This window comes from Meriones unguiculatus, chromosome 7 (genome assembly GCF_030254825.1).
Source record: "Meriones unguiculatus strain TT.TT164.6M chromosome 7, Bangor_MerUng_6.1, whole genome shotgun sequence".
Taxonomy (NCBI): Eukaryota; Metazoa; Chordata; class Mammalia; order Rodentia; family Muridae; genus Meriones; species Meriones unguiculatus.
Window position 1 is genome coordinate 37,888,162 of NC_083355.1, and position 16,322 is coordinate 37,904,483.

General features: G+C 54.0%; 1 protein-coding gene across 1 annotated transcript in view; it reads right to left on the reverse strand.

Annotated features, from left to right (window-relative positions):
* Positions 1 to 2,848: 2,848 nt before the first annotated feature.
* The window catches only part of Tmem132e (transmembrane protein 132E), a 52,423-nt gene continuing 38,949 nt past the window's right edge, over positions 2,849 to 16,322 (reverse strand). The window contains exons 2-9 of the mRNA XM_021642660.2: positions 13,494 to 14,424; positions 11,717 to 11,863; positions 11,115 to 11,307; positions 10,146 to 10,289; positions 8,673 to 8,878; positions 6,449 to 6,737; positions 5,627 to 5,818; positions 2,849 to 4,916 (exon numbers count right to left, since the gene is read on the reverse strand). Of these exons, the coding sequence (XP_021498335.2) occupies positions 3,864 to 4,916; positions 5,627 to 5,818; positions 6,449 to 6,737; positions 8,673 to 8,878; positions 10,146 to 10,289; positions 11,115 to 11,307; positions 11,717 to 11,863; positions 13,494 to 14,424 (3,155 nt within the window). The 3' untranslated portion in view covers positions 2,849 to 3,863. The remainder of the gene's footprint in view (positions 4,917 to 5,626; positions 5,819 to 6,448; positions 6,738 to 8,672; positions 8,879 to 10,145; positions 10,290 to 11,114; positions 11,308 to 11,716; positions 11,864 to 13,493; positions 14,425 to 16,322) is intronic.

Consider the following 16,322-nt stretch of genomic DNA (forward strand, 5'->3'; position numbering starts at 1 on the left):
GGTTGTTCCAGGGCGGCTGTTAACTCAAGGTCCTTGCCTCATTCCTATCAAGCCTGCTCTGTCTTGAATTCTTCCAGGGCCATGAGTAGTGATTTCTAGTGATTGCTTCTGAGCTCTCAAATGTGGACAGTGTGAGGGATGAGGAGAAAGGGTCACAAATTCCAGGACAGGGTGGCAGGCATGGCTGTGGGCTCAGTTCCAAAGCCTGCTGTGTGGCTTCGGCCCGCTTTGCCTCCACTATGGGCCTCAAGTGTTTTTACTGGCAACAGTGCGAGCAAAGACAATTCCAACAGTGCCTGCCTTACTCCTGTAGCATCCTCGGCTCTGAGGAGTTGGGAGACCAAGCAGCTGCTCATTCTTCTCCCATCATCTCTACATGGGATGAAGAAGCTGGCAAGCCTTCCTTCTGCACACTGCTGTATGCACCTCACTCTTCTTGCCCGAACCCCTGGCTGTCTTCTACCTGCTGCAGCTTCCATCTCATTGTCTGGTCACTCTGTCATCCTTCTTCCTCCACCCAGGAAGAGGAAAACTTTAACCCTCACATGAGATCCTGATGCCCAAACCCATGGAAACCTGCAGCCCCCTTCTGCACCCCAACTCCCCAATCTTTTCCATAGCTCTTGCTTCCTTGCTGTCAATGACTTAGGGCCAACAGTAGCAGGGACATGGCTACAGTGTTGGACAGCAGCTTGGGTCTCCATATCCACTGGGAATGTCTTTGGCTGTCTCTGCCTTCACCTTTTCCTTTATCCACTCAAGGAAAGACTTTATGGCTTTTCTAGGCTGCAGTGGGACAATACACTGTAGCGCCTTTGAGGACTGGTCCACATTGCAGCCTAGACTCATGGCAGAGTCCAGCACACAGTAAGAAACTGATGTGTTAAGTAAGTTTAACGCTAGTGACTTTTCACCCATCACTCTGGAGTTTTCGGTTTTGTTTTTTGTTTGTTTTTTGAGAGAGAGTTCCTCTGTGTAGCCTTGGATGTCCTGGACTTCATTTGTAGACAAGGCTGGCCTTGAACTCACAGAGATCTGCCTGCCTCTGCCTCTCCTGAGTGCTGGGATCACAGGCCTGCACCACTACTCCTGGCTTGAGTATTCTTTCTGATGATGTATCTGTGTCCTCTTCATTTCTCTTTCTGGGAGCTCCAAGGGGTTGCCTTGAGAATTTGTGACTTCCTACACTAGTAAAGGTGGCATATGAAACCCCTAACTGTTATGGGGAACCTGGCTGTAACACCAGCTACCCAGGAGGCTGAGGTAGGAGGCTTTCAAGTTCAAGGTCTGCTCCGACTATACAGTGAGTTCAAGGTCATTCTGGGCCACTTGGTACTGCCTCAAACAAACAAAACAAAAATAAAAGAGGATGAGTGTGTGGCTTTTCAGTAAAGGAACAAAATCCTCAGTTCAGTCCCCAGAACTGGAAAAAATAATTCAGGCCCAGGATGATGAACTGTCACTGAATCTGCATTTGAACTTTTAATTTAGTCAGGAAACATTTGCTGAGCATTTACCAACTCCAGGCACCACATCAGGCACAAAGGGTTAAGGAAAATGGTGAAGACTCCCATATTCCTCTAAGGCAGTGGCTCAACCTATGGGTTGTGACCCTTCCTGGAGTCTCATATCAGCTTGAGATCCATTGCACTAAAGGTCCTCCATGAGCTGGATAAGGCAGATTGACACAAGCGTATGTGCTCTGGGCTCTGAAGATGAACCCTGACCTGAGCCTAAGTCCTACTCTGTGCTCAGCTTTTGGCATGGCTCTCTCTTGCCACTGAGCTCTGGTACCAAACACATGGAGAGCTAGTAGAATGTCAGTTTCCAGTCTCCCCACTCAGGCTCACACCTTCCTCAGAAGCTGGACTCCAGTCCTGGCCAAATCCATTCCCTAAGACTCTCTGAGCTTATGATCACTGCTAGGTGCAATGACTACCATGGCCACTGGACAGAGCCCTGCTCATGCGTGCAGTGACTGTGGAATGGCCATGCAAGCCAGTTGGCTTTCTATGGTTGGCCAAAAACCGTTCTGGCACTTACTGCACCCCCAGTCTGCTGCCACAGGTCCTTCCCCTCTCCGAGATGGGAATATAGCTCTGTGTTATGGGCTGGCCAGCTACCCTGGCAAGATCTTCTGAATTGCAGTGTCCCTGCCTGGCTTGCCACCTATGCAATGATGTGGTCTCTCAGGAGCCTGGGGAGACACTGTGCATGTTCCCAAGTCCATTCCAAGTGAGATCTGTATCCAACAGGACTTTCCCATCTGACCTACAGTTAAGGAAATCCTTGCTCCTGCCGTAGCAGGTGCAAGGAGAGACTTCCACCACATAGGCAAAGGAAACTGGTAGGTCTTGCTGGGCATGCCAAGTCATGTTTCTTTCCTTCCTGTCCCCTTCCCCCACAAAACCTCATTCCTCAGCCAGCCTCCAGGCCAGCTCCTTTCTCTTGAGTTGATCACTGAAGATCCTGGAGAATACCCATCTTTTAAGACCACCTTCCCAGGACAATGGATCTGTTGTTATACAATGTGGGTATCTCCATGTTTTAAGAGAATACAACGTGAGCCAGGCACCGTGGTGCACGCCCGTAATCCCAGCATTCTGGGAGGCAGAGGCAGGCAGATCTCTTGTGAGTTCAAGGCCAGCCTGGTTTACAAAATTGAGTTCAGGACAGCCAAGGCTACACAGCAAAACCCAGTCTTGAAAAACAGAGAGAGTGAGCAGAGAGAAAGAGAACTAGATATACAATACCTAGGGAAAAAGAGGTCACCAGCCTCGGCTGGCCAGTGCTGACCCATGGTATCCTATGGCGAACATACAAGGATGAGACAGAGCCAGCCTCTGTGTACTGTCTGTTCGCAGGGAGCAGTCACTGTCCCCAACCCAGGCTGATGCTTTCCATTTATTTATGAAAAACGGACACAGTGGCGGGTAGCACCCAAGAGGTGCTGCTGGGGAGATGGGCAAGGCGCCGAGCGACAGCTCCCTTCTGCCTTCACCCACCCCACGGGCTCGTGCAGTACTCCCAGGTGGCCCCCTCCATCTCAGGGACGCTGGCTGTGGCTGCCTGCCCTTCGGTGTGGAGGGAAGCAGGAGTGAGCAGAGCCCAGGCTAAGGCGCAGTAGTGTTGATCTTGCTGTGGGGACCTGCTGTACATCACCCGCTGCGCTGACTGTGTGGGTGTGGTTTGGCCAGAGAGATATGAAAACCCCTCTTTCTTGGGCCCTCCTGAAGTGTAAGGGGCAGTGGAAGCCACGGGAGGGTGCCCACTTCACACTGGGACACTCTGCGGTCAGCTCCATGCTTGGGAGACACCCAGAAAGCAGCAGACATCACAACTGTTCCCCAACACCCAAACGTTTTGTCTGCAGTAAGATCCTTGGCAAGGCAGGCAGCCGCCACTTCCCACCCTGCAGGACAGAAATCCCTGAATATTGGTTTAAGTAAAGTCTTTGTGCAGCCTGTGACACAAGACCCCACCTGGGTCCCCTGCACAGGGGGCACCACTGGGGACGTGGGAGGCAGAGCAGGGCACAGTGTGGGCCCACCTGGCCCCAAGTTTGGCCTTGGCGCCTCAATCTTGGGGTAGTGGGGACGTCTAAGATGGAATGAGGTTTGGAAAGAGTGAACAGGGCTGAACCGTCTCCCTGCTTCACGCTGGGTTTGGAAAGAGCCTTTCACCTGCAAGGGGCAGGAGAAGGTCAAGGTCGGTCTGGCTACAACTGGCCAGACCAAAGCTGCGGTGGCAGGGACTATAAAATCCATTCAGCTGCCCCAAGTCCCTGTGAGCTGGGGATCCGGGCTGAACCCCAGCCAGAGGCCACCACGTGCGTGCGGGTATCCCACCACCCCAGGTCATCACTAGGCAATGTCTTTGATTCTGCGCATGTAATTGTGCAGGTCCGGGGGCGGAGTGGGCCGTGTGGTTCCGGCCACATCAGGACAACCCCAACCCAGGTCCTCTTCGTCCTCCTCATCCTCTTCGCCAGCAGGCACTGAGTCATAGGCCAGTTCCTCCGAGGGCAGAGTGGTAAAGGTCGTGAACTTGACCCTCTTGCGCTTAGAGGTGGGTGAGCTAGCAGGGTCCTCCGTCTGGTCCCTGGCAGAGCCCCCTGAGGAGCCATCCCCACGGCCGTGCACCTGGCTCTGGACGCTGGTCTGCGAACTGCCGCTGCTGTGGTGATCTCCGTGGCAGCAGGCAGGCACAGTTTCCAACGCGCTCCCTGCAGGCGGCGACAGCTCACCTTGTACCCGAAGTGGCTGCCCATTGCCCAGGAACACCCAGTGGTGAGAATGGTCCATACTTGTCTGGCCTTCCGGAGGGATGCGCTTGTGCCGGTATCGCAGCACGAACACGATGCAGTTGATGAGGAAGACAAGGATGGCAAGGCAGAAGACCCCTAGCAGGGCGTACATACCAATCTCTAGGTCCGTCAGCCCCCGGGGCATCTGCAGGAAGCCGGTGGGCAGCGGCAAGAAGTCCTCTGTGGGTGGCACAGGGCCAGAAGTGCCCAATCCAGGGACCTCACCAGCGGGGACTGCAGTGCCGGGTGGACCGGCTCCCCGGGCTTCGTCCTCGCCCCCACCAGGCCCGGGCTGGCTGGGCCCTGGGTAGTCATATGTGGGGTCCTCCTCATCCCGCCCAAAGTGTACCCGGAGGCCCACGGGAGTAGTGGCCAGCACACTCTTGCGCTTAGTTTTCTGGCAGCTCTCTGAGATGGTGAGCTCCGCACGGAGCAGATCTCCTGCCCCCTCCGCTTCAGCCACCACCAGTGGGAAAGCTTTGTCCTGGGTCACAGTGGCCACCCGCTCATCCAGGCTGTTCACCAAAAGCCCATAGTCCCGTGGACTGTACAGAGACAGTGGAGCTGTGGTTCCATCACTGTAAGAGAGCCATAGGCTCAGCAGGGCTTCCTGAAAGACGAGAGGGGACAGGAGTCGGGGCCAGTCTCACAATCTTCTCTGACAATTACCAGCTCTGCCTGGCTCAGTACCAAGAGCCTCTGTCCCCTCCTGGGTTCTTTGCACCTGAAATGCTGGGTGCTAGGTGGGACTCAATACCATCTCTGGAGTATAATTGAGGCCCCTTGCACTATAGGAGGGGGCAGAGAATAGGGCTTCCAGATCTCACCTACGACCCTGAAGACCCCCTTCTCCTTTAGACATGAAGATAAGCTTCTTTTGGGTTTACCTCATCAGCCACAGAGGTAACCCTACACCTCTGTCTGAGCCTTGTCTAATAAAGCCCAGAGAAAAAAAGGGATGGGATCAAAGAGTAGGGGACAGGGACCCGTATGGCCTGACACCATCTATCATCTTTCCACCTCTGTCTTATAGCCAATACCTATACTACGTAAGTGGAGTGCCAGAAATGAATTTGGTGGGGGGGGGGCAGAGGAGAGATCCCTCCAAGAATCCAGAAGAGAACCCTCAAAAGGGACCCTTAGACCCTGGCCCATCCTTGTAATGATGGTAATGATGGCTGGGTAATGAGGTACAGCGCTCCTTGTTCATCTAAAAGCCTAGTCTGAAGATTGATGGCCTTAGAGTGGGATGGAGGCCCCAGGTCCTATTCCACACCTGACATTCTGGCTGGCGGAGGGGTTTTAGGGAGTCATAGTTACCTGCTTGACAAAGCTGAGGGTGGGCTGGGCAGCTGTAGTGGCCAGGATGGTGTGGCTGCTCCCAGGGCTGGGTCGCAGGGACAAGGCGAGACTGGCCACCACCTGGGCCTGGAGCTGAGTGATACTGACCTTCTCCTCTGTCACTGTCAGCAATGTCTCCCCCAGCACAGCCTCGGTCAGGGGGGACACAACCTAAGACAGAACAAGCGGTGGGAGATGGCTGGGAAGCAGCTGCCCTGCTTAGGGTCCTCCCCCAGGGGGCTCTCCCAGCATTGATGTGGAGAAGCGCCAGGGTGCACAGGAACCCTGGCTCTCACACACAGGTCTGTAAGGAACAATGGAGAGTCAAGGGCTCTCAGGGGCCAGGCAGAAATGTAGGTGCAGATGATGAATAAGACTGGTGTTGAGCTGCAGGATCAACTGTTTTTATAAACAAAATATGCCTGCAGGCTGTGGTCACCGATAAGGTCTAGAAGGCTGATTTCTACTTGGTCATCCCACAGTCTGAGGAAGGAAAGAGCGGAACTCTGAGACCACTTAGCCAGCGGTTTATTCTTTCCATTGCTGCGGTCCCAGATCCTATTCCAACCCCACCCCAGGAAGCTATGAGGGATGACGAGGCATGGATGTGAACTCCATCAAGACATGAAAAGACCTTGCCTTTGGAAGGTGCAACCCCAGGCAGAGGGAAGACAGTGTTTCTTGGGGGCCACTGGGTTGGCTTTCAGAAGTGAAGGCCCGGGGCACACTTGAGGTCTCTACGTGCAGGTAACCCAGGTCCCCGAGCCTACCGCTTTGTTCCTGGATAGAGCCCTTTCCTACCTTAAAGGGAGTGGTGCCTGGCTCCAGTCCTGCCAGCGTGCTGCTGTCCACCAGGTGGGCCACGCGGGGGTCACCCACCCGCATGAAGTCACTAACCAGGTCAGTGACCTCCACTAGCCAGTCGGGGCCCAGCATAGTGACCACCTGGTCGGTGCCCTCAGATGACGTCGTGTGAAACTGGGTGAAGACCTGCAGGGTGGCGTGCTGGTACTGCAAGGTACAGCCCCGGCTGGCACTCTGCCTCCGTTCCTCTTCTTCTTCGTCCTCATCTTCGCTCTCTCGAGCTGACCTGAGGAACGCCGAAGCCAGGGCTAGGGGGTTAATAGTACCCCAACCTGGCTCTCTCTGGCTCACACTCATCTCTCCTCTTGAACGTGCCCTGCACCTCTTCGCCAGCCTAGGCACTAACCCTCCTTGCCTTATGCCCTCTGTGACTAAGAAGTATGGAGCCAGCCATCCCGGCCTATCTTGCCTATCTTCACCTCTGCAAGCCATGCCTGCCAACAATCTGACCCTAACTATGACTGTGGCCTCTTCTTCAGCACTGAGCACGCGCTTGGCACTGTGCTGAGCCTCAAACTAGAGCAAGACGTGATCTTTGTGTCAAGCTCAATCCTTGTGTCAATGTCCTGCGGCTATTGGTGGAATGTGAAGGATAAGTGATGAAGTCTGATGTTTAACTGAGGAGATTTCCAAGCAAAGAACAGGGGTTTCTTCTTGGTGCTTTCATTTATTTACTTTAAAAAGGCAAAGGCAAGGTCTTCCAGCTCAGGCTAGCTCTCCCTCGAACTCCTTGACGCTTCTGCCTTAACCTCCCCAGCTGCTAGGACTGTAGGCATGCACTATTACACCTGGTTTTATGTGCTGCTGGAGACTGAAGCCGCGGCTTCCTGCATGCTAGGCAAGTGTTCTATTTCATGAATCATATTCCCAATCCCTTCTTGTTGCTCAGAGCAGGAGAAAGAAAAAAATGAAAAAAAAAAAATAGGGCATTAAGCAAAGGGGAACCTGGACTTAATGATTTAGGAAATCCCCAGCCTACACTGATTGGAAAAGATGCTAAAATCAGGAGACTCCTTGCCAGGAAGGTGTGCACTTGAGAATAAGCTTGCTAGTGTTTTGTTAGAATTAACCAACTAAAACATCCATTCACAAGGAGGCCTCTTTTACATGTTTTGACTAATTTAAGCCCCACTGCAATCCTGCAGAGCATTCTATTGCCCACTCCATGCATAAGAAAAAGGAATCGGAGGTCGAATACATAGCATAAGGTTGCACTGCTAGGAAACGACAAACTCAGGATTTAAACCATGCTATTCGGCCAACAGGCTTGCTACATCCTCAGCTCTCAAAGCAGCAAGGCCACTGCTCTGAAGCTGGTCATTGATTTGCGGAGTCCCAGGCTGTGCCCCCGCCCTGAAGCAGAGGCTTCACTCTAACAAAAGGCCCCTAGATGGAAAGGCACATTCAGGCAGGAGGGGCTGGGGGCTACTGTTCCTGCTTTTTGAGTCACCACAGCCCTGAACTCAGCCCAGCTCTCCCTTTCCTCCCCACCCTGCTTCTCTCCACATCCCAGGCTGCCCACACAGCCCTGTTGGGCTTTACTGGCACAGCCCAGAATGGGTGAGTGGAACATGGTAAGGTGTACATATATGTGGTCCATAGGCAGGCACTGAGGTGTGGGAGACTGTATCTTGGCCAGGGAGCTTTTATATACCTGTGTGTTGTGGGAAACTTGTGCTTATGGACTCAGGGGTCAATCTTCGGTGTCCAGCCAGGGGGATGTCGTGTGTGTGCTGCTGTTTGTGTGAATATGCCTTGCTGGGGGTACTGGGTGCAGTATGTGTCATGTGTCTGAGGGTGTGTCTGGCGTCCTGCACCTATGGGTCTCCAGCTGACACTTGCCCTTTAAGACTTAGCTCAAGAATCAGCTTTTCCAGAAAGCCTGCCTTGATTTCTGGAGAAAGAGACTCCCTCCTTTATGTCCCGTTATTTCCACCCCAAAGAGCTTCTCACCATCCTCTGGGATGTGTGGATGTCTTCCTGCCCTGCTGGACTGAGAGCCTGGCTAGCCACACTCTTCCCATATCTCAAATATCTGGCAGTGCCCAGCTCCATTCAAGCATGCTTGTTGCATCACTGACTGCAGACTGTGCCCACCCAGGGCCTTACACATGCAGATCAGACTGCTGTCCCGTGTTGACACTACATGCCAGGGCTGTACCTTCGGTCAGGAAGGATAGGAACCCTCCATCCCTTCACTTGGCTGAGGCGGGCATCTGAGAGCTCAATATGCAGAGGTAGCTTGGGGACCCAGACTGTCATTTCCAAGGGGGCACTGAGGACATCGTAGCGGAAGGTGACTCTGGCATTCATGGATCCTCGAGACTCCTTCCCGCTTACAAAAACGTAGTCACAGCTGCTGGATACCTGGGGAAAGGCAGGAACATGTATCATGGGTGTGGCTTGCCTGGCAGGTCCTCCTGCTAGGCAGTGCAGGGTACTTGAGTCTGACCACAGAAGGCTGCCAGCAAGGAAGTGGAGAGGACTGTTGGGAAAGGGGCTTCCCACGGCTGCTCTGGCACCTAGGTTAGGGCTCTGGAGCCAGGTGTCTGCCAGAGAGACTCCTCTACCCCACAGGGGGTGTCTGACTCCACAGGGAGGGACAGAGGGGCTGGAGTTGCTAGGTGAGTGGGCAGCTGGCTAATTTCAAGTGAAGGGCTGTTCCCGGCAGGTTTGGAGGACTGGGCACAGGGAGGAAAATTTGGGACCAGAGAAGCATGAGCACAGGTGGGTGGATGGTGGCCACTGATACGTTTTGCTCTTGCAAATGTGTGCGCACCTGGCTAACAACGTCACGCCTAGAGGCTCCCTCATGGAACCCACGTGCCTATTGGAGATGTGTTACAGGACACCGCTAAGGCATCAGGGTAGGCGCAGGTGTCTGAGTGTGCTTTGGGTATCCATGCACACGTCCTACACACTTAGAGTGGATCCCATGTATACACACTGCTGTCAGAACACATGTTGGGGTACTTCTGTGAGTCTTGGAAAAGCTACCATGTGACCAGTGAGCTGGCCACATCCTAAAGCCTATGCAATGGTGTAGGTGCTAGATTATACTTTGTGGTGCTTTGAGCGAGAAAGCCCCCTCCCCCCACCCCCATAGGCTCATATATTTGAAAACTCTGTCCCCGGTTGGTGGCACTGTTTAGGAAGGATTAAGAGGTGTGGCCTTGTTGGAGATGTATCACTGGGGGGCAGGTTCTGAGTTTTCAAATGGCCATACCGTTCCCAGTGTGTTCTCTCTGCCTCCTGCTTTGGCCCATATGTAAGCTTTCAGCTCCTGCTGCAGCACCACGCCTGCCTACCTGTTGCCATGCTCATCACCATGATGGTCATGGACTAACCTTCTGCAGCTGTAAATCCCAAATTAAACAATTTCTTCTATAAGTTTTGGTCATGGTGTTTTGTCATGAATTCCTTTGCTCTCGTTTTCCCACCCTGTTAACCTCCTGCCCAGGACTCAGGGGACTGAGTTGTTTCAGACATTGGGGTGCTATTTAGGATGGCAGAGAGGAGGGGCAACTGCTGGTCCACAGCAAGACAGATCCATGCCATCTTCAAGGATGGCCTAGAGTAGCTTGAGGGCTCTCCTCCCCTGAGGACCCGAAGCCTTCCTGCCCAGAAAACCCACCTTGATGATGTCCTCATTCTCAGACTGGCACTCCACCAGGGCAGAAACATCCAGGACAAGGCCAGCCACCTCAATAGCGAGGACCTTGACAGGAATGGCTACAGTCCGCCCTGTCAGGATGGCAGTATTGATGATCTCTGTGTCCTGCAGGGAGGCAGGGGCGGTAGGAGCTCTGTTTGCTGCATGCTTCTCTCAAGGGACATGCCACCCACTGCCCTGGTTTCTGGCTGCCACCACTACCTACATATCTGTTTTCCTCTGGGGAAATGGCATATCTGTGCAGGGGCCTGCCTCTGCCTACCCTCAGACTCCTCCTCAAACGATCAGCCCAAATGGACTGCTATCAGAATCCTCACTGTGCTTGTAAGGAACATCCCTTCCCCTGAGCCAAAGCTCTCAGAGTGACATCAGCACATCCTCCTGACTGGTCACTGTGTGCTGCGTGGGTCATAGTCATTCAACCATCCTTCCATTCCACTGTTCTGGCTACATCCACTGCCTCTTTGAAGAAACCATCCATATTCCTCTCCGTGTGTGTGTGTGTGTGTGTGTGTGTGTGTGTGTGTGTGTGTGTGTCTTCGTGTCTATGTGTGTGTTTTCCCATGAGAGCTGGCTCCTTCTGGAGCACACTCCTATCTCCATCTCAGATGGAATGAGTGCTACTTCTCTGATGGCTTTCAAATACTTAAGGGGACAACCACCATCCAGAAGAGGTTTCCCAGGTAACCCCTTTCCAGAGAATTCTTCTATGGTGGCTTCACCAGGGGCAGATCTGCATTTGCCTCCTGAGTGTGCACATGCCCAGCTTCACAAATTGCCTCAGAGATGGCCCTTGTTCCCTGCTTGCCATCCTGCCCTATCCATATGCCCATATGCCCATATCCATATACCCAGCCCTGTCCAGTCTCACTATACACCTCTGAACTCTTGGGCCAGGTTGGGGGAGATGTTTTGTCAAGGCCTGCTTACCATGGCCAGGGGCAGGATGGCCTGCACATCCCTTTGGATGACCGTCAGCTCAGTGACGGCTCGCTCCAGGTCGGGCAGGGCACTGTGGCCTCGATAGTCAATGTGCCACATGATCCTTCGCTTCACGGACTGGCTGGTGAAATTCTCCATCTCAAAGTCCAGCTGCAGAATCTCCAGGGGCCCCTGACCCTCCCTGCAAGGCGGAGCAGGAGTGGGGGAGACAGAGATTAGAGGGCCGGGTTCTGCAGCCCTCGAAGGAATCTGCTTCTTAGGAGGAAGTGCTCTCCTCAGCCTTCGGAGTCTTCACAGAATGCCATTTCTTATTCTCAGAAGTTGACTCCCCCCTGAGCACTCTGAAAGTTCATCTTTCTCCATGGAAGCTAGCAACATAGCCCCCCCCCCAGGTGCCTGCTCTGCAGAAGTGGAACTCACCAGGGGGTTAGGGGTGTGCCCTGGCAGCCCACTGGAGTACCCCAACCGTAGAATGCCACTTCTGATTCTCAGAAGTTGACTCCCCCCTAAGCACTCTGAAAGTTCATCTTTCTCCATGGAAGGTAGCAACTCAGCCCCCAGGGTGTCTGCTCTGCAGAAGTGAAACTCACCAGGGGGGTAGGGGTGTGCCCTGGGCCCAGGCCACATCCACAGTGGCTGTTGAATGCTTTGCTCCAGTCAATAGCTCTGAAGTCACATGCCACTGGCCACTTCGGGACTTAGTGCCTAAGAGGGTCACACCCTTTTTGGCTTTCACCCTGGAACAAAAGTGAGGAAGAAGAGGCAGAAGGTCAGGCTTTGATCCAAAGCTTCCTCACTTGGTCACCAGCCCTCGGCTGGAGCTAAGTGGGGGAAAGCAAATGATTTGGGCTACCAAGGGGTATACGCTTAACATCCGGGCGATCAGTTCTCTAAAGTTGAAACTTTGCAATTGTCATCTCTTCTGTCTTGTCCCTGGCCTAGCCTCTACACTGTCTCTTCATACATTAGTAACACAACCTCTATAACCCTTTTCTCCAGAAGCCCATTAGGACTTAGAATACACCCCTGCCTTTCATAGAGACAGGATCTTATGTAGCCCAGGCTGGTCTCCAACTTGCTATCATAGCCAAGGATGGCCCTCTGGAGCCCTAGGACTATGGGTATGCAACACATTACCCAGGCTTTATTCATGCTAGGTGAGCACTGAGCTACATCCCCAGCCCTGGAACCTTATCTTTTTTAATGACACAAGACAGAGCAGCACCAGGTTCTGTTGGGTCAGGAAAGAACAACATCCCTCCATCTTCATCGTGACAGCTCTTCAGGCACGGTGGAGGTGCCCTCTGGAGTCTACAGCTCCAGATTCTCCCACTTGCTTTTAACCAAGGTTTCAGACCATCTCAAAGCCTCATCACCTCGCTCTGGATGCACGGGAGATGCATCCTGCAGTAAATACCCTTCAGCTGAGCCTTAATGGCTGCTGAGTAAGCGCAGGTTGATGATCACCTCCCTAAATCTACATGCTCTACTGCTGTTAACGCAGCCCAGCACGGCTGACAAAAACTCATTCACTTTCAAGTCTCCATCACTGAATCAGGCAAGGCACTCTGTGGGAATTTGTGAGCTTTGTGGGAGTCTGCTCAGGAGTGAGTCCGGAGGTTGGGAGGCTGATGGTGATAATTCAGTTCCCAGACATATCGCTTGTGCAGGGAAGCAGCTTGGTGGGGACCGTGTAATCTCTTCAGAACCCCCAACCTGACTCAATCCATGCATTCCTACTGAAAGGTACGATGCCCAGTGGGAAAAGGATATGATTAGAGCACCTGTGAATGCATGTACTCTGTGTAGAAAGGGCTTGGCACCCCTACTCCAGAAAGGTGTCCCTCCTGTTCATCCACAGGTTACCAGTCCATAGCTGCTCTCAGATCTCCATGTCCTGGACTCGTCTGTGAAATGGGCCAGTTGCACCAGCTTGTGCCGGAAAGACCTTCCAGCCCAGATCCTGTCCCTCCCACATCCATGCTTGTAACAAGGCCCAGATTTACTCATGTTGCAAATCTTTTTCTATGAGACACTGAGTAAGAGGCTGAAGCTGTGGCCGGGAACTGGGAATATGGTTCCAGTGGTTAGAAGCCCTTTTCATCAAGCCTAGCTTGAATTGGATCCCTGGTATCAACACGATGGATAGAGAAAACCGGCAGGCCTCACACATACAAAACAAACAAATGTAATTTTTAAAAAGAAATTATGGTTGCATTGGACAGTAAGGACCAACAAGCTCAGAGATGTCTTAGCTGCTCTGGTGAGAAGATCCTGGAGAAGATGGGATGAGGATGCTGAGGGTCTGCAGGGTCAGAGCTGCACTTGACCTGGGCAGGGGGCCCCTCCCCTTCCCAGGCCCCTTACCTGAGTGTGAAGTGCTCCACGCTGGGGCTGGCAGCTGAGGAGGAGTTGGGGGCCAGGTAGAGGAGGATGCTGAGTACCTCTCCGGGCCTGAGCGGCCGGTCAGGCAGGCGGATCATCAGGTTGCTGTCCAGCCTGTGCTCCTGCACGGCCCTGCGAGGCGGCGGCCTGAACAGACTGATGCTGCCAATGCGCAGCAGCGGGTGCTGCGTGGGGCTCTCGGCGCGCGCGGCCGCTCCGGGCCCGGGGCCGCGCCGCGCGCTCCCGCAGCCGCCCGCCGCATCGGGGGCGTGCAGCGTGTAGTAGAGCTCAACCTGCTGGCTCTCGGCTGCCGCCTCGGGCTCCAGACCGTCGGGGGACTTGCGGCGGGCGCTGGGCGGTGCGGCCGGGGCCGGGGGTCCGAACCAGGCCAGGGGCAGCTCGGCGCGCACCAAGCAGGTGGCCAAGACCCCGCCCAGGCGACACGAGCTCCGCACCTCGCGTGCGTCACGGAAGGCGTGCAGGCGGACACAGGGCAGCCGCTCGGTGACCCCGAAGTCGTCCCAGTCGCGGCCGGCCACATAGAAAAGCACCTGTGCCACGGGCTGCGAGGAGGGCACGTGGGCGCGCACGATGAAGGCGCGTACCTTCCAGTTGACCGTCAGGCGCTCGGGGATGTCCAGCGTGCTGGAAGGCTGCAGAAGTTCGCGCGCTACCACCTGGCTGGTGCTGAAGGGACCCAAGGACACGTTGAGGACCGGTAGCTCCTTGGTCTGGAACACCACGAAGGGTTCCGAGCGCTGCATGGAGCCGTTGATCGCTGTTGGCGTGGGGGGTCGCGCTTCCTTCAGGAAGAAGGCCAGCCGCGTGTGCGACAGGCGGTAGCTGACTGGCAACACAGGGCTAGCCTGAGGTCCCGGGGGACTGGGGCTGGCTGGGTGGGAGCGGCCGGCGGCTGTGGACCGAGAACAGAGGTTCAGAAATGGTCAGAAGAGGCCACTGGGGACCTCAGGGCACTTCACAGCTCAGTCGATTCATCAGAGAACCTTTAGTGAGTGAGGTTTTATTCCTCGGTGTCCTTAAAACCTGCAAAATTATGGGTCCCCCAAATGGCTCAGTGGGTGAGAATATTTCTGTCCAGCCTGACAACCTGAGTTGGATCCCCTGGATGAGAACACGGTGGAAGGAAAGAACTAACTCCTTCAAGTTGTCTTTTGACCTCCCCCCCCAACAAGCTGTGGCATACATGCCCCCCCCCCCAAAGTACTTGACCCCGCAAAATGAGCAAACAATTGCTGCCTCAAAGTATGGGTCTGGGGACCTGCCCAAGTCCTATGCACAGCTCAGGCTGTGCTCGGGCATGGGGAGGGCCGACATAGGTCATCTTTGCCATTGTATGCTGATTGGCAGTCAGCCTTTGGAAAGTTTTAAAGTGCTTTATCTTCAGTCTCAGGAGTGGCACTGTGATCTCTCAGTCACCTGCATTTTACAGACGAAGCCTGAAGGTGAAGGGTGCCTGTCACTCCAGAATGCAGAGGCAAGGACGAGGAGCGAAATTCAAACCAGCCATCCCAGAAGGTGTAGGAGCCCCTGTCACCCCAGTTCCCTCTCACCACACACTACATAACTGGGAAACTTTGTCCCCAGTCTCCCAATCCCAAATGCAGCCCCTTCCTGACCAACAAGATACCAGGCTCTAACAATTCTATCTTGGTCACTGCTGTCCAAAGATGTCTCCTGTCCCCATTACTGGCCTCATTTAGTGCTGATAATGACCCAAAGCTGCCCAACTGGGCTCCCCCTCCTCTCCTCACCCCTTCTACCTCTCCCCTTTCCTGGGGCACAGATGGGACCTTGGGGTCCCTTCCTGCTCAAGTCCCGGGACAAGGAAGGACGGTATCTAAAGCCTATGGTTAGAAGTTCTCCAACAAGTTTTCTTCCACTTGAATCAACATGGTTAGAATGCTGATCTGGCTGGGTGCCATCTGTCATTAAAACCAAAACGACCCTCCCCCCCCCGCCCCAGATTTTGTGCAACATGATGAAAGCGTGCTTAAGTGTTAAGTTCCTCTTACCTGCTCTCACAATGAAATCCCAACCCACTTGGTGCTTGACTGTGACATTTAGTGTCTTTGATATGTGGTCTCAGGGGCCTCTTGTCCCTAGTGCCCTTCCTAGCCCCAACTTACAATGGAACGCCTCACTGTCTCTCTACCTTACAGCCTCTCCTTGTTCATGCTTTGCTCTTTCATCTGATTCTCTCCATATATGAGCCTCAATGCCATCTTCTCCAGGAACCCCTCCAGGATGCACCCTGTGACAGCTCCTTCTTGGAGCGGTGCTCCCATCACTTGCTTGTGTGGCTTAAGGGGAGCCGTTGGCCAGTCGAGAGTACTCTCCCATGCATGACTGCAGACCCCCATGTCAGTCAGTGGAGACCCTGGTCAGTGCTTGGCATTTGAAGCGGTTCACACATACTCATATTTCATTAGTGTCATGGAGACCTTGCCTTATCCATAGACACCCATCGCTGATCCCTCACAAAAGCCGTGGGGTCCAAGCACCCTGCACTCCAGGCTCCGGTGTCCCTAGCCTGCTTAAGATCTGCAGTTTAATTTCCTAACTCAACAGCTCAGGTAATGGGGCTGGGGAGAGGACTCAGTGGCTAAAGAGCTTGTTATGCGAGCATGAGGACCAGAGTTCAAATCCCCAGAGCCCACACAAATGCTCACTGTGCAGGGCAACCCAGCTGTACCTCCAGCCTTAGACGGTGAGGGTGAGCTCCTTCCTCAGAGTAAGCTGGCTACTGAGACTAACCTTACGGGTGAGTTGTGGGTTTGGTCGAGAGACCCA